This window comes from Chrysemys picta, chromosome 6 (genome assembly GCF_011386835.1).
Source record: "Chrysemys picta bellii isolate R12L10 chromosome 6, ASM1138683v2, whole genome shotgun sequence".
Lineage (NCBI taxonomy): Eukaryota > Metazoa > Chordata > Testudines > Emydidae > Chrysemys > Chrysemys picta.
In genome coordinates, this window is record NC_088796.1 from 93,330,089 (window position 1) to 93,355,650 (window position 25,562).

The window sequence follows — 25,562 nt, forward strand, 5'->3', positions numbered from 1 at the left end:
TAACAACACCCCTATGACATAGGGGAAGAGAGACACTGAGTCACAGAGAGGTTAAGTGATTTACCAGAGGCCACAGATCAAGTCAGTTGGCAGAGGAAGGATTAATATTCAAGACTCCATGACATCCAGCCCCTCACTCAGTCCTCTAGACATCTACTGCCCTTCCAATATAGAAAGAAAAGGTAATGAACCAAATCTTGAAAGGTGCTGAGTATTTACTACTCCCTTTAACTTCAAAGGAGAGTTGCAGATGCTAGCACCTGTCAGGAGCTGTAGACAGATTTCTGCTGTAGGTTCAGTCTAGCCAGCTGACCAGTGACAGATCTTCTTGGAGATCAGAGAATGCTCTCCATAGAGTACACATTCTCCTAAACATTCATTTGGCTGGCAGTCTGAAAAATGCCAGTGTTCTAAGGGCTTGATCCTGGGAAGGGCCGAGCACTCACAACTCCCATTGGAGTCAGGATCAAGCCATAAGCCTCTCAGGGTCAGACCATAAGCTCGTGAAGCTGTGACTATCCCTCCCAGGCACCATAGCTATTTTAAAAATGACTGACAATTTCTAATAGCACCGGCAGTGACTCTTAACCCAAGATTACTGTTAAATTTTATACCTCATAATCCCTCAGAGAGATGATGAGTCATGGACCTCACATGGGCACAATGTAACAAAATGTTGCATGGAATAAATTAACAAATCATCATCACTTAAAGTAGAAAGAATTGTCTTCATTTTCTTTCAGTGGCAAAGTGTACTGTGAGAATGTTAAAAATACTGTAGTGAATGAGTTCATTATAAGGAAGAGAGAAGAATGATGCGTCAGAGAGTTATATGTCCATTAGAATTGGAGTTTGGGTAGTGTGCATTCAGAAATAATTTTATTTTCCAGTAATGACAATGTGCAGTACCACATAAGAAATGAAATTGAAGAATTGATCAATTCCTTGGATAGCTTCAATATTAAAATTAACATATAAATTTAGCATCAATCTTATTTCTCCACTCATGTCCACTGAGTAAATGCACATAAAGAATGAATCACTGAAACAGTGTACTGGGGGAAGCAAACTCATTTTTCACATATGTCAGCACAAATGTGAGCTGAACCTGTTTACCGTGCACCCAACAAATGTTCTAGAGATGCCCTTTCAGACCTCTAACGAGGGCAAGTTTGGGGGTCTAAGGGGAAAAAAACATCACTGTGTTTGAGGCAGCGGATAAAGAGGCTTGATATAGAACAGCTCCACAACTTTGTTCACAAACAAAATATACTTAGACGAGTTGTCCCATTGGCTCTTACCTATCTTGGCAGGTATGCTGTGAGAGGCTCACATGCTACAGTGACCAATTGTTAATGAATGTTCTCCTCAAAACCCCGCCCCCTCTGAGGTGGGGAAGTTTTACTACCATCCTCATTTTTACAGATACGGAACCGAGGAAAATATTGACTAACCAACTTGCCCAGAGTCTGGGCAGGAACTGGGACCCAAATCTGTGGAATCCAGAGTCTTAACCACAAGACTGTCCTTCCTCCCGCTTTAATGGGACTTCACATATAAAAATTACTCAAGTAAGCAGGGTGGTTGTAAGATCAGTCTCATGTGGAGGAGATCGACATTTTAATAACATTCTCCCTTTACCCCACATGCATGTTAGAAACTTAATAATGAAAGCACTGTGTTTAAAATCCCAAATAGTACCCACTGGTCACTGGACTTAAAAGCAAAGTGGATACCCTGAGAAGTGAAAAACATCTTTCCTTGGATTTATATGGGTTTGCTCATTCATATGGTGTTTCTGGGGCTTTTTGGTAAATATCTCCAAAAACTGCTTACGTCTAATTGTTATTTTTACTTATGTTTTGTGGAGCAAAAACATTTCCTCCAACTTGAACATTTTGCAGTTGACTAAATCCAAAATAAATTCCCAAGATCGAATCAGACAATATGAGGCTCTGAGTCAGAGATAGACAAATTTCTGAAGCAGTTAACTAGTCATAACAAACTGAACAAAAAATAAGACTGTTTCAGGAGCTCTTTCTGCGGATGACTGCGGCCCAGTTCTGCTCTCATTGAATCCAATGGCACAAACTTGCCTATTGACTTTCATAGAGCAGGACCTTATACATAGATCATTTTGGGAGGAAGGTGGACTCACAATATTGCTATGAAAAATTACTGAAGTTGCCGGATTTAGGTGGGTGGCCAGAGTCATTACAACAGTACTTAGACGGCGGAAAGCTGGATTCAAATGTGGCTTAGGGGAAAAGTGAGATGAGATACAGTAGTAGCAATTCCATCCATAGAGGTCAGTTGTCCACATTACAAGGACTCCGCACCTGTGACACGACTGACAGGCCCTCTCTGGGCTCTATCCTGCTTTCATCTTTCAACCAATGTCATTGGGTGTGCAAAGAATTCAAGCTTGAGCCCTCTGAAGCTGACTGGGATAACAGCATTGTTACAGGTCAGGACTGAGCTGCATTTGCAGAGCAGTGTGGAGAAATATGCACAGTGCATGCTTATACAATGCTTGCTTCTTGCCAGTGCTCTGACCAGGGCTTAAAGTGCAGCGGTTGTAAGGGGTTGAAGACCCAGCCAAAAATAATTGATTAAAAATCAAGCCAGGTCACCGAGGGATGCATGTGCACTGTCTTACCAAAGCTGCTGCCTCTAGATTATGATAGAGCCCCCACACCATCCTCCCTTTCCCCCCCCCACATACACACTTTTTTCAGACCACTCTAACCACTGGCTGTAACTCTCATTTTCATTGGCAGTTACCAAAAAAGAAATACAGAGATTTGGGTTGTATCAGTACCCCCAGACAACAAATATAGTGAGAGTGCAGGAGAGAATAATGATACGGCTGATCACCACCACGGGCCTGATTCTCCCCTCACAGTGTTTATACACTAGTTTAATACCATTGACATTGAAGGAGTTATGCCTGATTTACACTGATGTAAGTGAGAGGGGAATGAGCAGGCCCCTAGTAGTTCATGTAGTCAGTCTGAGGATCTGATCATTATTTTCAATATTATACGAAGGATAAGAAATTATATTCACTTATCAATGGTGTGATGTATCTGGGATTCTTGCTCCATGATAATTATGAAGAAACATTGAAATTCTCACACAGTGCTAGCCAAGAGTCAGCTTTCTTCCAATGGCATGTCCCAACTCCAAGTACAAGTTAAGTCCTGTTTTCTAAAAGTCCTTTTTCAGTTGGGAAATTGCCCGTTGGTGTAACTACAACAAAATACACTTCTATGAGTTGCACAGTTTGTTTTCCCCTCTATTCCATCTATCTAGTAAACAGACAGACGGGTACAGATGACTTTATGGCTAATGATACTTCTGGGTCAACAAGCAGGAATGTTTAGGCAAAAGATTCCTTCTAGAGAAAAATCGTTGCCTGGTGGAGCGAGCCAAGAATCCTGAGTTCTAATCCTGGCTCTAACACTCATTATCCCTGTGACCTTGGAACAAGTCTAGAACTATGGATTACCTACCACACTGAGGCAGAATGAAGATTAATTTGTTTTAAAAGTGTTTAAAAAAAAAATACAGTACTATGTGAGTGCACATAAGTATTGTCATTTCCCCTTTCAAAATTGAAATACCAGGGTTAAGACATAGCGAGACATTTTGATCTCTGTTTACATCATTGCCAAGCAGGGATTTTATTTATGTATTTGTTTCCTTTTCCCCCTACATTTATCATTTTATTATCTGGCAAAAGAAACCAACTCCCTTTCAAATAGATTGAAAGATTTGGCAAGAGAGAGTGCCCCTCTGAGCATCCATGTGCACTGGGGAAAGAGAAATCATGCAGCAATTTTTTTTGTAGAACAGTATGCTTGTGATCTAAGGAAAACCCTTGGTGCCTAGGCATGGCCATGTATGAAAGGTTGGGCGAGAATACAGAGGCCACTGATCTCCCACAAAGTTAACACTAATAATTTTTATCTGTATTACAGCAGTGCCTAGCACAGTTGGGGTCACACTGTGCTAGGCACGGGAATTGTTTTGAGGGGATACGTACTCCACACCCTCTCAAATCCTGCCAGTAGTTGCACCTACACCAAAATATGTGTTAAGGTGCCAGCAAATATCAATTGTCACAGAGGTATGATCATTAGCTAAAGGTGGAAAAACTGATACTGAAACCTAGATGACACTTTGCTGAGGAACCCTGTATATGAATTGTTCACTTTAGAGGCCCTTAGTGCAGGGCTACTGTATATATGATGGGGGCAGCGTTAATTGCTCCTAAATCTGTAAAGATACCAATGTGAAAATTACAATTTGCTCAAAAGGCCCATTTTAAAGAAATGTCTTCTAACACCACATAACTTGCAGCCTCTCTCCTTTATGCTGCAGTAGCCTACGAGGAAAAGGAGCTATGAAGAAACATCCTTTTTTCTGCTCACTCCTAGTATAGCAAATTCTGCTTTACTCAGCCAGCCTCCTCAGATTCTGCAAACACATTTCTCCAAGATACCTTTAGCTTAACTGATGACAGCATTTGTACTGTGAGGACAAAAACAAATTGTCATGCTGCTTATAACTACTCCACAGCATTTGGGCACCGTTTGACCATTAGTCATGTTCATTCACGGGCTTCAGGTTTGTGGCCAGATCTTCAAATGGTGCAAATTAGCCTAGCTGCATTGAAGTCAAGGAAGCTAGGCATATTTACACCAGCTGAGGCTCTGGCCCTCACTTTAGAAATGTTCTTTGCCCAAATATAAATGACATAAACCAAGATCATCTTCTTAGTTTATTTGTCTAGAGTCCTTAGCATGCTACATTAACCTGACAATTTTTAATCTTGTGTTTATTTCACAATACATTTCATGCAATTCACAGCTGTAATTGGTTTTACATTGACATTACACATGTTTCGATCTAGCCATGTGAAAAGAATAACTCTTAATATTATTTGTCTCTAAAAAGTGTCCAAGCTTAAACAGCACAGAAGCAGTTCACTCTAGTCTCGTGTGCAGTAAGTCATTTTGATTTGTTTTTGGGGGCAGGGGGTTGTTTTTGTTTTTGTTAAATGCAAGGATGATTATTGGAATAAGAATATAAGGTCCCTGGTTAGTCCATTTGCAATTGAACTACGTTCTTTTGATATTTTATGTCCTGAGGAGTCCTCTCTTATAAAACAGCATTCAAGTATTCTATTTTAACATTCCCGGTTGTCTGAGTTAAGGGGCAAGGCAGACCTTCAGTTTTAGGTTCTATTATAAATCTTCCACAGTCCCAGCTTTCCCATAATTATTCTTAGCATTAGAATCTTCCTTTGTAATAAACATTCAGCACTAAAGCCATAGAGTATAGCTATTTGGCATTTTCCAGTGAAGTGCAAGAAATTTAATAAGTTATATCTTTATTGCTAATGTACAGTACCAAGCAAAGTCACTTTTTTATATAATTGCAAGGGTTTCATAGAGAATGTGTCCCTCCTCTTGTTGCCCCGTAGTTCAGCTGAATTGCAAATATCACTTACTTATCGCATGTCAAAGTGTCATTCTAAGATGATGTATTGAGTATTCTAGAGTCTGAAGAATCAGATCTTTCATCATAGTCATCTTCTGTATAAATAGGTTGTTTAGACACAATTGGACATCCATCATCAGGGATTGAGATCCTGGGATCTTCTGATGAGCGAGTAGGAAGGACAGGTGAACTTCGGAATACACTGGTAGAATTACTAGAGAATGGGCTGACATACTGGGACCTCAGCTGGTATTGCTGCTGCAGTGTCATGGTGTTCCATAAGGTGACATCATTAGGTAGAAAAGGACTGGACTGATTTCTCGCCAAAGTGTTCCTCAACATCAGTGGGTATCGTGGTGGCTGTGGGAAAGGGTGCTGTAAAGGTACAGCCAAAGGATTTGGCACAACACTACTAGAATCAGTGGAGAATCTCAATGTGTCTGGAACTCTAAAGGCTGATCCTACAGACCACTTAGAAGAGGAAATGGGATATGAACTCAGTGTATGTTCAAAAATGTGCCCATTGGAAGGCAAAACAAGACTGTCTGATTCTGTAGAAGTTCTGTCCCCACCAGTTACTGAAGATCGGCTGGACAAAAGGACCTCAACAGCACTCACCAGATCACCCCCACAGCCTTTCAAGATTAATTCAAGCACAGTTGGCTTTTGGTTGGGGAAGATTTTTTTTAACACTTCAAGAGGAGGCCTGTTGGCCTTCAAACTGAAAGGCAGAGAAACTGTCCCCGATGGACCTTCTATCAGGAGATGATTCTGTTCTGCGTGGTACTTGGGACTATCTGGTCTGCTCTCTGTGCTGCCACCATGTTTCTGGGCTGCATAACCACCTTCATCCACTGACACTATTTCAGGGCTCTCGGGAGTGAAGCAGCTTTTGGCTTTTGTCACATCAGGGGAACTCCTTTGGTCTGTGTCTTTGTCACTGTAGGTCTCAGCATTATCTGTTCCACTTGCATCACCCAACCGTTCCTCAGTCATGTCTGTAAAGTAGAAGGCAGTTGAGTTAAGCCTTTCACAGAGTCCAAAAACTTTTTTCATACATTGAATTATACATTTTTTAACATGAATGAAGCAAGAATTTCCTGAAGGAAAGAATTTCCTGAGATTACAATAAAAGGTTGAATGAAGTGGAGATCCTATTTCCATTGTGCTTACATTAATAACCTGTACCCAACCCCTCTCTCTTTGTCATGCTAAATGATATTTTACCAATGCTCAAGCCAGCATGGTGCTCTCTAATGAGGACTAGCTGACTTGAGGGGATATGCACTATGCATTTGATACCCCTTTGTAAATATCTTTGTCTTTCTACATTATATAGAAAGGAAATGGGTTTGGTTAACTCCATTTCTGCTAACCCTGCTGAGTGCTAGATTTGCCATTCCTAACTGGGATTCCCAGTCGCAAGACACCAGTACATCAGCTGAATGCCAGCCTTCCCCAAAGGCATTTTCACTCTTTTAAATCAGTATTCTCTTAGGACCACATCATGCTCTCAGTGAAATGGACTGTGCGCTGAAGAGTTCTGGGGCACAAGAATAATCTCCACAAGGCCAAACAGCATTAGTGAAGCCATCCACAAGTACTACCGCCTCAAGGCTGAAGAAGCCCTCATCGCCAGCACACTTTTCCTCTGCTCCTGCACAAGCCATCCCCCCCCCACTCTGAGCCACATAGTTCCCCCCAATCTATAGAGCACAGCTAAGTGGCATGCTGGGGAGATAGCCTCCTGTCTCATCTCCCTTACACCTACACTCTTACCTTGTGCAGAAGACTATATTATTCCCAGTACATCTGTGGAAAAGGGAAGGGGGTAGGATTTGCCCCTTAGGTTCATGAAGCTCTAGTTCTCTGTATATCAGTTAGATTATAATCTATTATATGGTAGTTAGTACAGTACATTACAGAGAAGGAGGCCAAGATTTTTCCAAAGTGACTAGTGATTTTGGGTAGCTCACTTTTTGCATGTCCAATTTGGGATGCCTTAAAGGTGTCTGATTTTCAGAAATGCTGAGCACCTCTGAAAATCAGGCCCCTTTCAGGTGGCTCAGGCTGGGCACCCAAAAATGGAGACTCCTAAAATCACTGGTCACTTTTGAAAAACTTGCCCAGAGCGTGGAAAGATTTTGGAACCCTTTTCAATGTGACTCCTTGGTAGAAATAAACAAACTAAGCCAGGAGAGTTGCTTCATTGGCATTTTTTAAAGAGAAAGGTGACAATATATTTTGCTGGGAGATATTCACTGTTATTTCACTAAGGACCGATTCCGCCTGCCTGACTCATGCAGAGTAGTACCCTACACCCTGAGGCGCTCCAGTGATTTTACTGGAGCTCAGCATGGAGTATGTTGTTGATGCTAAGGATGAGGCTGGCAGAATCTGGCCCTAATTATTGTTGTTGTTTTTTAAATAAACACTGAACAAAGCCTTCAAACATTTAGTTGCAAAACTGCACTAAAATGAGGCCTACTCATTTATTAACCTTACTAGTGCAAGGAAGCAGCCTGGAGCAAGCAAGGAGCTTTGGGGCTGGAACTCATGCTAGTAACCACTCATTCAAAACTGTAAATTACTCCAGATAGGCTTGCAGACAGACAATCTGGAGTGCCCTGTCTGCCCACTGCATGGAATCTTTCCTAGTGATCACCCAGATAGAGGAGTGTTCATTTTATCATGGTGCTGATTAAATGTATTATTATTGGCCAGCTCAGCCTCTGAGATCTGCTCCCACACAGAACAAGGGCTTAGTGACCTTTGTGACATCCCCCTTTCCCAGGTCTTGTGAAAATCCCCAGAGCTGGGGCTGTATTACTGTTTTGTCACACATACACACATCTGCTGAGTAGGGAGCCTTCCTTTGCAGGTTGCCTTGGGAGCGTGGGGTAGGCCCTGGTAGTGAATTTGATTGGAAGGAGAGATACTGGGGCTCCAGAACCAGAACAGAGATTCAGGGCTTATATGGGAATGGTCCTGGCCTCCTGCAGAACTCCTGGGATATGCATGGTTCATTCTTCAGGAGAGTAAACCCCATGTCCTGGATGGAATAATTGCAGAGGAATTCAGCAAGGCAGAAATCCTTGTGGAGATTTCATCCCCCTTAACTCCCTCTTACTGGAAATCCAGTGTATATGAAAAATATTAAGAAAAGTTTGATTACCTTTAAAGTTTGCTTTTTAACATCTGTTTTGCAATGTCAGGCTCAGGACCTACCAGTTTATGCACCAGATGGCCACGTCTGATACACAATTAGGCTTTGAACCGAAGTTATAATTTCACATGCTGTTGTATCAAGCAGAAAACAATGCATGTGAACTTCCTATGTGCTCCGTGTGTGTCATTTTTGCCTTAGCAGCAAAAGAAAACAGGGACAGGGAAACATGAAATTTACCCACACACAAGCTAAAATGATATAAACATTTTAAAATTGATATACGTGTGTGTATACGAGGTAATTGTGTGTAGGCCAGACATTATTAAGGGAGAACTTCGGTACTCCATATGCTACCCACCTCCATCCTCTGCAGACACCCAACTGCTGCAGTGCACCAACTTTAAGGACCTGATCCTGCATTCAAGTGTAGCTTCCATTGTGTTCCATTCAAGTGTAACGTCAATGGGAACTTTACATGTGGAAGGACTGCAGGACAGAGCTTGGAAGATAAGTTACAGCAGCTCTTGCCCCTGCGTGGTTATTTCTGGTACACAGGCACTTGAGGAAGATAGTATGGTGGGGTTTTTTCATGTAAATTTACTGTGCTGTAGTGACCAATTTGATCATGTAAATTGCATGCAAGTAAGTGTATTTCAGAAGTATTCGTAGTTTCCAAAATGTATTTACTGCTATGTAGCTTACATTTAATACTGGGCACAATAACCTAGCAAATATTTATGGAAAAATATATTAATATTACATCTCCCAAATGAGTTAAATACAACCCTGATCCTGTGAAATTATTACTTTATGGGTTTTATGTTTTGGGGGTGGGATTAATTAACTTTAAAATTTTCTAACTTGTCTTTATGAAATTTGACTTAAATGTTTTCAGCTTCTAGACATTAAATCTATTGAATTAAAAAGCTAAAAGTATGTACACACTCTCTGACTTCAATGACATCAGGATAGGTTCATAATACACATACCCTATTAAAATCCTTATTCCTAGCCCTGTATCTGGACTGGTGATTGGTGAAACATGCACTACATGCAGGAGGGGTATGTATCTCCCCAGACTGCCCAAATCCTCCTAGTATCAGAGTCACCATGGTGGATTACAACTATTTAAATGAAATCATGGTATAGCTGTTCCTCATTGTTACTACTTCTCAGGGATTTTCCTTCCTACCCTTAGTAAACATTTAGAAAATTATATATAGTAGGGTTGATCCTATTCTTATAGTAAAATTCTTCTGTGTATGGTTGTCAGTCAAAAGCCTTTTTCCTGTTGAAGTGATCTGGATGTGGCATGCACCAATTCAAAATCCATGATGACCTGTAGATGTCACAAATGTCTAGTTTCTCAGACAGGTCAGATGGTGACTGCCTTCCAGGCAAGAAATTAGCATGACCTGTCAAATGGTGCAAAGCAATTTGTTTACTTTGTGCAACTTATCTGAGCACTAGTTCCTCTAGCAAATGCATAGATGGTATGCAAGTGGTGTTTGGCAAAGGGCAATTTTTGTTGGTTCATTTCCTTCTTTTTGTGGGAATGATTGAGGTTAGATTTTTACGTATTTGCAATGGGCAGAGAATAACAACTGTTAAATATTGAAGGAGTTGGAAAGGTATATTACAAATTCATACAAATATTCTGGACAGTGAAATGTAGCAATGTAACATGCAGACTAGCCACATCTAGGGCTTTAATTTTGTATTTCTCCCAAATATAGGATGAGTCTTCAACTACTACAAAATGAATGTACATTTTGTTCTTAGCCCACTGTATCTTTCTGTGATATTCTCTAACTTCTCCTGAAGGTGACCTGTATTTTATAGAAAGAAATCTTGGCTTCAGGCAACTTTTTGTTTTTAATAAAACATATGCTGTTTCAGATTGCTTGCATTCAGTACACTTTTTTGTTTGCCCTGAGGTGACCAGAGAGAATCGCTTTCCTTGTTTATACTAATTATGGAGAACTTCCATAACATTTCTCACTCACTCACACATTTTTATAGCGAGATATACATATATATATATATATACACATGAACATATACAGAGCAATGGGGAAAGCGTGTGTACATATGTGCTGTATAGATGTATACATACATGAACACAGGGATTGTGAGTTCTAAGGGAGATGTCTAGTACAGTATATCTCTTCCTTACACATAAATACATTAAAAATGGTGAGATTTCAGATACTATGATAATGGGGCCATATAAGTACCAGTGAAAGATAGCCAAACAAAAGGCATTCTCTCCAGTTCATTCCTTCACTGAAAATATGTTTAATCCTTTGGGTTAAATCCTGCTGCCCTTAACAGTCCCACTGATAGCCCTTCCTGAAAATAGCTCTAAACTGTACCTGATTAAGAAGGATCTACCTGCAACCCAAATTTACCTGGAGCCCACCCATATCTACTGTTACCCCGGTTTCTGTAATTGTAATGACCTGACACCAAAAATACTATAGATCCCTGTGAAACTGTTATATAGTTACCAAAATAATAATAAGAAGAAGAAGCCCATTACATTGCAAACTTCCTCCCCTGTTTTTAGAGGCCTGTGTATCTTGGGGAGGCTGAGAGTGATTGTTCCTAAATTATTTTTTCCCCAAGGGCAATGTTGTGCTGTGAGTTTTAAGCAAAACCTAGCACTTTAGTTGATTTAAGGCCCAGTATGGCTTCACAGTATTTGTTTACAAGCACTAATCATTACTGAGGGGCAGGGAGAGGATACCTGTGTTTATGTGGAGGGTGAGAATAGGAGGAGGGAGAATTATTTAGATGGTATAATGTAGTGGGAAAAAATTAACAAAACTACAGTCTTATTCCCCGAACTGGCTAATATATCCTAGGGAAGAATCCTATTACTTCTCTCCAGTATGCTATTCATTGTGGTACCTAGGACCCATACTCTATAGGGGAGAGATGATCTAAAAGGTGTTTCCCATTTCCAATTTCTATGACTCTGTGAATTAAGAAAAGTACTGGAATGGTGAATCCGGTTTAAAAGGAAAGCTCCAGATGGGTGTTCGGCTGTTTTAAGGTATATCAGCCTTGCTTTCTATTTCCCTTTGATTGTAAGGGAAGTCTATGTACAATGAACGCAAAGCAACCTGGCAGCTTCCGAATGAGCCCCGTGAATTGCAACCTTAATTAAAAATGAGAGTAATTAGAGTGATTAGGAGCAACTCTCTGAAGGTCTTGCATCCAGGGAGGCAGCTGAGGTGCAGATAAGCAAAATCTCCCTCCCTTTCCACGAAGAAGTTGAGGGAAGGGGCTGGGAGAGCTCCGGACAGATTGATTTATTAAGATTTACCCTTTTTCCCCTGTAAAGCTGTTAGCAGAAAGTGCTGACTGGCTGGCAGGGAAAAATTTCTCATCAATGCTCTTTGATTGTATTTTGCAAACAAAATGCCTGTTGCTTGGTAACATTTCACTTGAGGCTGACCTTCTCCAAAAGTTATTGCTATCAGATTCGATTTACACTGTCCTCCTGTGATTACAGTAATCTTTTAAACTGGGAAGTTCATATATCAGGGGGAAAGAAAAGTTGGGTGTGCAATTCAACATCGCTTCTGTCCACCAGATTTATATCCTGCTGGCGGAGTTTATTTCTGTTGCACTTTCTGGAGGGATTTTCCTGACATCTCCAGCTCCCGACACACAGACACCCCTTCTGACCCTGGATTTGTAAGAGTCCCTGTCCTGTTATTTAGCGGGATGGGGATGCGGGTACGGCAGGCAGAGATCTTAAGCCTTCGATGGGATGGTGGTGAAGTGGCAACGCTTCTGCAGGTTACTGGTGGGTTTGCAGAGCGCTAAGCCAGTCGCTCAGGGTGAGAATAGTCCCTGTATTCCAGGCCGGGGCCCAGGGGTGAGTGAACGAACAAGGGGACCTAGAAGCTTGGGGGCTGGGAGTCAAGTGCGGGGCCAATGGTAGATGAAAAGAAGGACCTGGGCTCCAGGGTAACACTACTCGAGCTAATATTCAGTGAGTTCTTGGGCTGGCGGCTCAAGCCGCGTATCCGGTCCTGTGTAGCTGTGTGATGAGAGAGATGCTGTGAGCAGGGCTAGCATCTATACACACACACACGGGCTTGTTTACGTGAAACTTTGGTCGCGAGCTACCTGTTTAGAAATCAATGGGCCACGCTCTGAAAGAACGAGGTTTTAACCCAAATTCTCGGTTATTACAATTAGGCTCTGATCCCGCCCCCACCGAAATCAGGGACAGTTTCGCCCTCATCTACACCAATCCTGCATTATCTCCCCCCTCGCATTTACTTTCCGACCTGGAGCGGGTCCCTGGTCTGATTTAAGAGGAGTTACCGAGATGGAGCACATTACAAATCCTTACAATGACAGGCGCTGGCTGGGCCTGCCCCAGGTGGAGATGGGAAATCACAACCCCCCACAGAGCGCCACTGGTAGCTGATCACAACTAGAACTAACCCCGAATAGAAATAACAAATCTCGTGTAAATCAGACAATCCATCGGAGCGCGCAGGAAAGGAGATGGTCCCGCGGGGATATTGGCCCCACAGCTGCCCTGGAGGGTCTTTCCTTTCTGAGCCGTCAGCAGAGTGCTTGGGAAAGGGAGCCCCTTGCAGCAGACCTTGGGGAGGATGAGAAAGCCCAGCTGGTTCCACAGTGGCAAGGAGAATAAAATAACCCGTGGCGCTGAATGCCAGCTCTGCGCCTGGCCCTGCAAAGCCTACGCTAGCCTTCCTCACCCAAACGGAGTCTTTGACTTCACTAGGGGAATCATAAGGCTCTGCGAGATCGGGCCCATGGATTCCTTTCCTCCCTCCGACCCTATCATCGTTTTTAAATCTTGCCCCATTTTGTTGGTGGCGGTGGTTCCCTTCCTTTAGCTCCGATTACAACGATGCAGTGTTCATTCCTCTGCGGAAACGATCCCACCCAGCCAGGGCCCCACCAACAGATTTGCTGTAAGCAACTTCATTTCTTTCCTGTCCTCTGGGAACGATGACAAGGGGGACAAAATGCCAAGCCCTGGCTACAGTGCAATGAGACTGGGAAGACCATAGCAACTTTCCTGACAACATTTCAGCCAAATTGACTTAACTCTGCCAGCGCTCCTTCCCTAACCCACTGGAGAAGGGGCGCGCAGCGCAGCTCTCGGGTCCATGAATATCCGCCCCCCTCCTTTCCGAGCTAGAAAGGGGATGGGGTCTGTAAAAGTCCATAGGAGCAGCCAGTTCAGGGTTGTGGGTTCCCTTCCCTCGCTCTGAAAGGACCACGGAAAAGATTTGGCGTTGAGCGCTGATCAGCTCCCGCTTTGCTTTCTGTTCCACCAGCCCCTCCTACATCGCGTTGAGGTGGAGGGATGCTGACTGGGGAAGGAAGGAATAAGGGGGGTGAAGGGGAGCGCCTAACCTCAGTATCCCACCTTTGTAATGACCTTTATTTTTGGCTCGCAGAGCAAGCGGGCTGGGCTGAGTCTGTCCTTCCAGAAACACTCAAGAGCTGAAAGATTACTGTGGAGAGATCGTCGCAAATCCAACTCAGTTTCTTTCTCGGGGTTCGTAGCCCTTTGGGCTCAAAATCCCTCTCATCGAAGATTCCAGTTTCTTTAGTTATTAATGTCCAGGAAAAAAAATGCTGTAGATATATTGAAAATTGTTGATTCAAGTTAAACTACCCGATGAGCAAACCATCTTAAACCCTAGAAACATGAATAACAATTAATTGAGGGGGAAATATTTGTGACCGATCTACGTTCTGTAGACAACGGTTTGTTTACAAGAGTTCTGTATCTTTTATGGGCTAATTTTGGTTTGAGCCGTGGAAAAAAACTCTCTGGAGCACACCCGTTCATTTTGTGCTCCTGTTGATTTCACCTGTAAGTTTAAGCTTTCGTGGGTAAGAACCTCACTTCTTCAGATGCAAGATGACTTGCATCTGAAGAAGTGAGGTTTTTACCCACGAAAGCTTATGCTCCCAATACTTCTGTTAGTCTTAAAGGTGCCACAGGACCCTCTGTTGCTTTTTACAGATTCAGACTAACACGGCTACCCCTCTGATACTTGACACATGTAAGTTTATGCTTTAATAAGTGTGTGCTCTCGCCCAGTAAGTACTCAGTGAAAAAGGCTTCGGTTTGTATTTTTCCCCAGAAAAATGTTTTTCACGCATCAGCCCTGTGCTATTTTCACTCAGCAGCAACGTTATATGTATAGCTTGTGCACAGAGAAATATTTTAAAGGGTCAGAGTCACAGACTTTTCGAAGATAGATAGATAGAAACACGATGCCACTGTTGTCTCGTTTTCCTCTTGATATGTCCCAAACTCTTTATTAGTGGCTGCTCTTAAAAGAAAACAAAAGCGGCAGTTCCGTCCCTTATTCTTTTAATGACGCTGCATATTAAATGTTGTATTATGCATTGTTATGGCTTTAATAGTGCTTGGGGAATTGTTCTGCAGCCTCTGCCCCCGGAGATGGGAACGGTTACCCCTTCCTAAATGGTTTAGCTCAACAAAAAAAGTGCAAGTCTCAAAGTTTTCAGGTGATGCATTTCAGATTTGCAGTTATAATGGGATATGGTGTAAATTCCGATGGGTTTCGAGATGTTGAACAATAAATAATACATCTATTAGTCAATTGATACTAGTACTATATTGCTAATAATATTTACTAAATACGTTTCTTTGCCCTTCCCAACAGCCCATTAGTTAATTTCAGTGACTGAACCCTGGATATATATCGGCATTTATTTATTCTGTACGTCTGAGGCACAGAAATGGGTTCCCACCAAAGCTATCAACTTCAAAAAGAATTGCATTAAACACATTTAACAGCTATGCATCCAAACTGGGTAACTCCTAATTTTGCACACATAGGAAACACTGTACATCACAAGCCCCCTTCCTCGCTACAGCACAGTTCAGCCGCACAGCAGCTCAGGCCGAAAACTGCTCATTGCAGTCTTTTTAGTTGGTTATTATTTTGCGCCAGATGATGAAAATCAACAAACGCAGCGGTTTAATGTGAAGCCTGAGATTTAAATGTAAAGTGTATTCCGGCCTCCAAAGGTGCCCATCGGAGTGGGAAAGAGACACGTTGTTCTACGTAAACTCTTTTCGCCACCATAACACAAAAATAGGGCAGAGTCTAAAAAAAATAGGACTGTCTAAAGATCCACCTAATGAAATGAGTTACTGCCGCCTGCCTTGCAAAGGCGAAAGGCAGGCGCTATACTGGGACTCTAACAGGAATTATACAGCAGCCCTTACCCTTTGCAAGCTTAGACCTGGCGCATTAGGACTCTGTACCGCTTCTGTGACATCCCAAGTGCTACCTGTCCTTAACGTCTCTGGGCTGTAATTCTGGAGCAACTCCTGAGGTCCTTACTATCTATCGGAGGGGGTTGCACTGGCTCTCATCACCGTAATATGGGAGCCCCCTACTCAGGAGCCCCATCCTGCGATCTCTTACTAGTAAATGGTCTTCATTCACACTGCTATACATCCCGCCGATCTCAAAAGGACCACTCACTTGACTAAGCACGGTTTGCAAGTGTAAAGGTATGCTGCAGACCCATGCTGTCAATTTTTGCCCAGTCCTTACTCGGGCAGTCTTCCATTGGGACCTGACTGAGATAACGCCAAGTGAAGGATGAGGCCTGAAGTGAGGTTTCCGGTGAGGAAAGACCAGCCTGAGATTTTGCAGTGAAACGACACCGCTCTGCGCTCTGGCGAATGCTGAGGCCAGGGACATGCACTGTGAATGCGGGCGGGTTTCTACCCGCTCAGTCTGATTCCATACATTGCCCGTGCCTAGTAAGTAGCTGTGGTTTAGTTGCAGGTTGAATTCTATTTCCTTCTAATCACGTTTCAGTGGCCATGGTTCAGGTTCGGGTACAGAGTCCCGGGCCAGTCAGACCAGTCCTTGTCAGTGTGGTTTAATAATACAAGTCCTGACAATCGATCCTATTTCTTAAGACGCCACCTCGCCCAAAAAAGCCAGCTCATCTCTCCTGAAAGCCAGCAGCTGGCCAGTGCCCACTTCCCCAAACACCCAGGCCCGGAATCTGACACACACACACCCGGACACTGCCGAGAAGCAGAAATAATTCCCTGAGAGCCAATGGCGCGGCTGTGAGGTCAGAATCGGGCTCCGGGGGGACTCACAGCAATGTACTAACACCCGCTCCACCGGCCCGAACTCCCCAGAGCGAGGACAGTCCCCTCAGCTGTCTGCAGAGACCTGCAGCTGCCGGCTCTGGACCACATGCGGCCTCCTGCCCGGAGCGAGGCACAGCGCTGGGGAACCCGCAGCCCGCCTGCCCCTGGGCCCCCTCCCACCTGCTATGGGGAGCTCTCCCTGCCCGCTGCCTTTTAGCGAGCCTGGCCCGTCCCTCCTCGGGATCCTCCTCTGCTTTAAGGGGCCTGTGGGATCCGGAGCCCCCTGCCCCGTGCCCAGGCACCTAGGGGACTCCAACGCCCCTCGCCTATTGGAGCCGGGCCCCCTCACGTCCACCTGATGCCTGCGGGCGCTGAGGAGCCCCCAGGTGGCGGTGCCGCCCCATGCCCCGGCGCTTACCTGCTTTGGGGAGCTGCGGCTGCAGGGCTGCGGGCTGCTCGGAGGCCCAGCGCAGGGCGGCGGCGGAGGGTCTCTGCGGGGCGCAGTCCCCGCCGGCGGCGGGCGGCGGGGGCCCGGGCAGGGCGCGCAGGGAGTCCGGGAGGAGGCTCTCCAGGCTCTCGTTGGCCTGCTGCCGGCGCAGCGCCACCTGCGCGGCCATGACCCGCTGGCGCTCGATGATCAGGATGCACTTCTCGCAGGTGCAGTCCTTGAAGCGGCAGTAGCGCTTGTGGCCCTTCAGCCAGGACAGCACGCCGTGGTTGCGGCAGCGGGCGCACTTCGGGGTGCGCTGCAGGGGGGCCCGGGGCGGCTGGGACACCGGGCCGCCCATGTACAGGTACGGGGAGCCGTAGCCGTTCATGCCCCGCGCAGGAGCCCAGCCGGGCTGGGGGCAGAACGGGGAAGGGGGCGGTGGCTCTTCCCTGGCTAAATCCCGCTGGGCGCTACGGGCACAATCCACTGGGCTGCATCCAGCTGCTGCTGCTCCCTCCGCGGCTGCTGCAGGCAGGTTCCCCGGCTCCGGCTGCTACTGCTGGGACCCGGCGGAGAGCGCTCTGCCTAGTGCGGGAGCCTCCCCTCCGCGCCCCCTCTCCTCGCTCCGCTCCCTGCCCTTCACCTTCCCTGCAGCCCGGCGCCACTGGGGGAGGGGGCGCGCCCAGCCTCCTAGGCAGCTGCTAAGGGCTGGGGAATGGGGGACAAGGGGTTCCCTCTCGAGTCAGGGGCAAATGGTCTCGCCCACCGCCAAGCCAACTCCCTCCAGGAAGGGGCAGGACGCTGGTGTTTCTCCCTCCCTGGGCAGGAGAATGGTGAGTAGGTTGGAGGTTCAGCTGGGGACCTGTGAGCGCCCAGCCCACCTCCGTGGAGGGAGGAGATGAGGAAGGCAATGACTGGATTTGGTTTCTTGGGGAAGTTTCTCAAGTTCAGTCAGGGGGATCAGAGGCTGCCAGGAACCTCATTCAACACCTCGATATACACACTTCAGAGATGAAGGCGCAGCCAAGCAGGCTCCCTCCCACCAAAAATAAATAATTGTTAATAATAATTCATAATAGTTTCCTCAATACAATTATCTCTGCCCCTCAGGGCTGGGCAGAGCTGTTGAGGCTTTTAAAAGGTATTTGCTGAACTCATTCATCTAAGTTTCAGAGGACTAAGGTAAAGAGAAGTTGCATTAAAAATGAACATCTTGAAAGCTCCCATGCTTAACCCATCTCCCCCCTCCTCCCCACGGCTCTTAAACTACCGAGCTCAGATCACGTCATTCAAAAATCTAAGCCTACACTTATTATTTAGTCACGGGCTGTATCGTGCTTCCATTCTTGCTTTTTGATGTTCCTCCTCAAGATGGCTACTTGTATGTAAACCGTCCCTGTAGAGAGGAAAAACGATTCAGATCAAACTCGTGCAGCCTCTTAATTAATTTGTTTGATGCATAATAGTAATCCTTTTTAAAACTTCCAAACACAGTGATGTTTCACCTATATCACTTAACAAATATATTTCTCAGATGGCAGCGAGAAGTTAAAAACAAAGTTTAATTATTACATTGCGGGAAAGAAAGTGAATACAGTTTGTGGAGAGGACAAACTCACCACAGATATTTATTAGAGGAGTGCATCAACATTTCATTTGTAACTTGTTTTCTTACTGTACATATAACCTTCTGCTTGGACATTAAATTAATTTCACCGTGTAAAGGACTGGATGCAATATTTCAAAGTTTTCATACTTTATTCCAAGAAATAAATAAATAAAAATAAATAGGAAATTATTAGACTGGAACTGCTGTTTTAAATGAATTGCCTAATTAGCACACTTTAAACATATATTGATAATTAAGGTCTAAAAATATTTTGTCTGGGGGACTAAAAGTGTGATGTATGTGAACAGAAAAAAATGGTGTTTCATTCTGTTACATATTCCATTTTTAAAAGACTTTACTCCGAATTATTTATCCAATTTCAGGGTGGGTTGATTCATATTTTATTATAGGGTGGGTTTCAGGGACCACATCCCATTTTAAAGTTAATCTGTTGCTGACCAACTTTAGTGTACAAGAAAGCTGCATTTGATCAGGTGTAAGATACACTCCATTTTCTTGCAGCGCAAATAGGAATACAAATAAAATCTATTTTCTGTATTGTCTGTCGTTTGCATTTCTTTTCTGTTGTTTGGTATGAATCTCACACTGAAAATAGCCCACAGACTACTTGCCATGATTTTATAGTCCCTACGGGGAATTTTAAACCGTCCGAAATTCTTGGGAAAAAAACAGGTTAACAGTTTTTTTAATAAAGTAAAATAAGTAGCGACATCTAATCCATGCACCCAAATAAATACCTGAAAGGTTAATTTAAAAACAATTTAAATATGCTGCACAGCAATCTACAGAAGCCATGCGCGCAAAAGCTAATGAATTCAATCCATGGGATTGCACTGGAGGAACGAATCCAGAAAATGAATACATTTTTAATTATTTGTACTGTAATACATGGAACAACTGTGGAGATTAATTAATGGCACCCTCGGGGGATATATCTTTATCTAATTGAATTTTATCTATCCATATCTTGAGATCCCCAAATGACATTTTTATAAAATATGGATTTTTTTACTGTATTCCAAGGTTATGTATTTCATATACCAGTCCAGGGAGTCTCTCCCCAGCTCTATCACCTATCTGGTTACATATCTATCTCTCTATCGCTAACATTCACAGGCATACTTAGGTCTGAGGCCCCCTCTCTCACTTGAGTGCACATTGGGAGGTGAGATTGAAATACTCGTTTGATATAGTGCAGTAATCCCTTTCTCATATTTGATGGGAATGTTTTTCATATCCTAGTATTTGACAACATCTCCCTATAGGGACAGGTTTGTATTTATGTTAGTAAAATGTCCCCTGCCTGAAAGTCTATTGTAACCCAACACCTGACAACCCCGAGTCCCATTTCTGTTTTCAGAAAAGGTTTATTCAAGCACATAATGGGATCCCAGCAGAAAGCCTTTCAGAAGAAGGGGCTATGGTAAACTTCACCACATGAACTCCGTTACCAGGGCTATTAAGCTTTTAATTGGAAAATAGCAGAGGAAATTTCAAGGTGACTATAACGTGTTAGCAGTTAGTGCCCAGAAGAATAGATTGAAAGAGAATGAATGTGCAAAGCATATGGTCCAAATAACAGTTAGGGGAAAGTGCCTGGTTCCACTAAGTCCAGGAGCTTAGACTTTTATGGGAAAAATCCTCCAAGAAATCAGGAAAGAGGGAGTGAAAAAACAAATGTAACTTAATTGCACTGAACCCAGTGACAACGTATTTCCATTCGATTTTGATTTTCTTATGATCATCAATGGTGTGAACGCTCAGTTTGACAGACAACGGTTAGAACGTCTAGGAAATACAATTTCCAATGATCACTTAGAAATGTTTTTGCAAATTACACATGGATGTGTTATCGAAAGCCAAACAAAAGCAGCCATCTGAATAGTAGGTTCATATTATTATTTTGCACTTGAAGTGCATGGATCTTCATGGAAGGTCTTGGTCTGACAAATAATGTGATATCCATTGAGGCTTAACGACAAGGAGGGAATTTGTCTACGTTTATCTATTAACTACAATATAGGATTTATTAGGAGCATTTATAATTCCTATCTGTATTTTTGGATGACATAAAACTGGGCTTCAGCTAGATCCTCATGCAAAGTTTACAAACGTTTCTTATTTCGAGATTTGAGTAGTAGAGTGAGTTTCAATTACATCTCAAAGATGCTCTTAGCTAATGTCAAATTAAAAGGAAAAGATGGATGAGCAGACACTTGCTCTATGATTGGTCAGTCAGTCAGTCACTTCAGATGGCATTAAATCTTCTTGTTCTCACATAATTACTTCAGGACAGAAACACATATCAATTGGGATGGGTCCTCCAACGAATAAAGTGCGCTGCATTGAAACTAGTGACATTAAATACATGGCAGATTTCAGAAATAGAGGGGCTTATCCTGCCCAGGATCACACAAATAATTAATCAAAGCTGCATAGCAAGCAGCCAGGGAAGCACTAGAGATCTGAATAGAATTAATAAAGGTCACTGATTACCAACCATTCATAAATATTTTTGAAAGAAAGGTGACGATTTGTATTTTCATGTTAAACCCCTTTTGGCACACTGCAGAGAAAATGTTCCTGAAGTTCCCTTGGTCTGACTTTAATGTACAATATCCACAAATCTCGCCGGTTCTTTTATTTACATTTGACTGAGATCTCGAAGGAATGAGAGTGTCGAAGTAAAAAAAGCCTGGTTTGGTGGCACTATAGTACAAAGGCGAATTTGTTGCACTTGGTTTTTTTAAGTGGGCTAACTGTGTTCCAGGTATAATTGCCCCCAAACGATAATGCTGATCATAGAAATACGCAACGCTCGGGCTATGCAACAAAACAATGAAAGTACATCATCTCTGATGGCCTCTTTCCCACTGTTCTTCAGCCATTGCAGCGAATATAACGTAATTGTATCGAACAAACCACTTTCCACAGAGAAGCGTGTTAACCCCTTACACAATCTGCTAAAGAGACCATCAGATATGACTAAATAGTTTGAGAGACAATTTTAACAGGCCGTGTGACAAATGTGATGCTTAGGGCTTGGTTGCTCAGATGGAGCAATTTCTTTTTGAGGATATATAAAACCCAGGACTCCACAGGCAAGGGAAGAAAATACACCAGCCCAGCCAGCAGAAGACATATCGGTGACAAGAAATCAATGGCAGGTTCAGAATTCGTGAACTTCAGCGCTCGCTGAAACATTAAAGTTTGTCGGTTACATGCAAAACGCCGCTGGCTCAGAACTGCTTTTGTAAACTACGTTCACGCGAAATGCTCCACTTCAAGGTGTCTTCACGAAATTGCACAAAGGACATTTCCTGTAACTCGAGAAACTGAAGGAATCTGAAAGAAAGTTTCAGTTTTCCAAAAATCCCAGTGTTCAGGTGTTTTTTCCTTCCTCTTCCAAGCGAAGCCACGTCTCCTCCCCGCACATTATCTCCACCATTAAAAGCCAATACTAGTTTGAAAGAGAGCTAATTTGAGAGCATTAGGAAAATTACTGCCTCCTTTCTACAGTTAACTCAATGGAAAAGAAGAAAAACACGGATATCTCACGGAGGTGGGAGGGGAGAGAATCTCGCTGAGCATTTCTGGAATATGGCATGAAACATGGTAATATTTGCAAAATAAACTCATACTTCATCAGTAGTGCTGAGACTTCTTCTAAAGCGATTTGATGTTTAAAACAATGCAGTCAAACAAGTAAACTTTCGATTGGTATTTAATTGCTATGACTTTATCCCATTACTTCTATGCACTCAGGTAGCTTTGAAGCAATGTTAACACATCCAACTGATATCCCACTAGAAATAGGGCCTGTGTAATAATGTGCAATACAGGCGAACGGGGGGGGGGGTGACAGTATAATATTGAGTTGTATTGCCACGTGCTATACAATGGATCAAGCAGGTTTCTCTCATGGTGTTATAGTTAGGATGAGTTTCTTCATGGTTTGATACTCCTCCAACATGTGGAAATTCGGCTACTTTTTTAGATGAGACGTTCAGACCTTTAAAAAAATATTGTTCACTTGAGAGCTAGTGTGGGAGGATGTTTGCATGTTTGACTAAAAAATAAATGCTTTAAATTAGCAAAACTGAAATGTAGTTCTTTGAATCACTTGCAAGAGGCTAAAGGTCAAATGGAACTTTTTTTGCGACGTGGCTGCTCTGCATATCCTGTAACTTTCTTTTCGTGAACGCTTTATAACTTTAAGCTTAAACATTGTAGGTAAATACAGTACAGCTCCTAAAGAAAATTGCCTAGAATTAAAAATGCATACAGGAAACATACTAAAACGCTCTACATATTTACCTGGGGTACTGGAATGGTATCTCTCTTCTAGAAGTATTACCGGGCTTGTTAAATGTGCAGATGCTTAGGACACTTTAAACACTATCTAAATATATCTTTATCCAAATGACCAGACTGAATGATCGGGTGCTTTTGAGACAGCAGCACCGCTTTTTACAATCTCAAGGAAAAGTTGTTGTTTTTTAAAAAAAGCAAGTCGGTTAAACATAAAAACTTTTAACTAACATTAAAGGTGAGACCGTCCCTTGATTAAAGGACATTTTGAAAGAGGGCGGAGATGGGGATTTTAGGACGTGCTTTTAGAAGGCAGCCCGAGAATGAGCGTGCGAATTTTACCTTTCTTTGTTGGTGTCAGAACCTGACGTTTATTCAAGTATGTTTTTACAACCTGTATAGGCAATTTCCCCCTGTTTGAACTTTCCTGTTAATTAGGCTTCAGAACTAACTACTAGGAGCGCTGTTGTGCAAAGCCAACGTTTAATCACTTCTCTGGCGGGGGTCTTACAGCCAAAGGTGACAAGATGCCTTTGGGGTCCGATGCCAAGAGAAGAAGGCGAGCTGTTAAAGTAACAAACCCCGCTGCTGAGTTGCTCCTTCAAGTGGATTGGGCGCAGGGGCCTTTCCTTACCAGGGGCTTCCATGCTGGGGCCCGATCCTGCTCCCAATGGTCAAACTCTCATTGATGTAGCCTGCAGCAGGCAGCCTGCCCTTAGGCTAAGCGCTTTCCCAGCAGTACCACAGGTATTCTTCAGCACAGTCACCAGGCTAGGCCATCCCCTGTTAACACTTAGATCGACCCTATTGTCTCATGGGGCTCTGGCTGCTAACTAAGCCTTCTAGCAGGCCCTGGGCTGTGTGGAGAATATCAGGCTATTTAAGGCTGGTACCGCAATATTCATTAAAAAGCGCAGCAGAATCAAGGAGTCAGTCCACCTACAGTCAGAAACGAACAACATTCAATGCGAACATTGTTCCATCAGAACTAGCCATTATTTTTTCCCTCTGTGAAACTGAGCCGAGTTCTGTAGATGCCTTAATGTTGTTTAGTGGGTACGGTGTCCTTATACAGGCCTTAAGGCCGAATTCTGCCCTCACGTGGGACACGTGTAACCTCATTAAGGGAGAGCAGAGTTTATGCCCTGGGTAGACCAGTGGGGCAGAATCTATCCCTCAAAAAGTCCAGACCTTTAAATAAAGATATCTGGGGAAAACTCAATGGGTCTGATCCTCAACTGGTATAAATGAGAGTAGCTCCACTGAAGTCAAGTAAGTGTCGCCAATTTATAGAGGATCTGACCCCCTATTATTATAGCGTGGCCATTTGTTCACTAGTAGTATCCCTGAAAGAGAGGGGCCTGATTCTGGTCTCATTCCAATATAAATCAGGAGCAACGCTATTAGCGGAATGAATTTACATGGGCGTGAGATCAGAATCACCTCCAGTTAGCGGCTGTTCAAAATCAATTACTTCTGCGTTTGGTTAACTCTTGTCACTCTCTGACTAGACCAGCGCGTGCTGTGGAAGCTATCAAAAGAAGAAATCGGATCGTTGGCAAAACGGGTGTTGACTGGCTGTAACTTTTAGGAAAAGTATCCAGGCCATTCTTACTGCATCTCTAACCCTACTGATCTCGCTCGTTCTCTCCGTCTTAGCAAGAGGGGAGAGTTGGGAGGTGCCGAACAAATCAGTTTCAATTTGTCTTCACGCAGAGCGCATCAGCCCAACACAAGGCCGATCACATTAAGTGGAGCAGGTTTCATTTTTCAATCTTCTGGTGTAATGCAGGAAAATTGCAACTGAAATAGTACAACGTACTTCTCAGGAGGTGGATCAAAATTACTGTGAGCCAAGAGCAATGGCAAAAACAAACAAACAAATAAATAAATAGCAGAACGGCCGATTTTCTGGGGACAGTTTACTGAGCGGAAAATAAAAGCGATTAATCTTCCCCTCACTCCCCCAAAAAAATCTTGCCTGAAAATCGGTGCGGTTTCCTTACTCTGCGAGGCATTTCATGATCGGTGTACTTCATAATTTACACACTGTCCCTTACAACACGAGCTACTATTTTTAATAGAGTGTAGACTAAAGGATGCTAATTTCAGCTTCAACTGCTCGGGCGGAATCCCTGGGACATTCCTCATGCCCAGAATCCATTCATAAGGAAGAGAGACTGAGAAACTGACATGAGCATTCGAATGGCGAGGCTGCAGTCACCCCACAGCTCCACTCGCGGGCACATAATTAGAATTTCTATACTTTTGAATAAAAAAAACATTTCAGAATATTGCTACTAATACCAATATGGCCACCCGCTGAGATGAACCTCTAAAGCAGTCACAC

The 25,562-nt window shown here is 43.5% G+C and overlaps 1 protein-coding gene across 1 annotated transcript; it reads right to left on the reverse strand.

Moving 5' to 3' along the window:
- Positions 1 to 4,808: 4,808 nt before the first annotated feature.
- Positions 4,809 to 18,535, reverse strand: DMRT3 (doublesex and mab-3 related transcription factor 3). Its single transcript, XM_005296763.4, has 2 exons — positions 17,260 to 18,535; positions 4,809 to 6,506 (listed from the first exon to the last, which is right to left on the reverse strand). The coding sequence occupies exons 1-2, from the start codon at positions 17,657 to 17,659 to the stop codon at positions 5,542 to 5,544; spliced, it is 1,365 nt and encodes a 454-aa protein (XP_005296820.1). The 5' UTR covers positions 17,660 to 18,535; the 3' UTR covers positions 4,809 to 5,541.
- Between the last annotated feature and the right edge of the window lie 7,027 nt (positions 18,536 to 25,562).

Coding starts and splice junctions, on each gene's coding strand:
- DMRT3 (XM_005296763.4), bottom strand. CDS start 17,659: ATGAACGGCTACGGCTCCCCGTACCTGTACATGGGCGGCCCGGTGTCC. Junction 6,507..17,259: donor GCCGCAGCTCCCCAAAGCAG/GTAAGCGCCGGG, acceptor TCTACTTTACAG/ACATGACTGAGGAACGGTTG.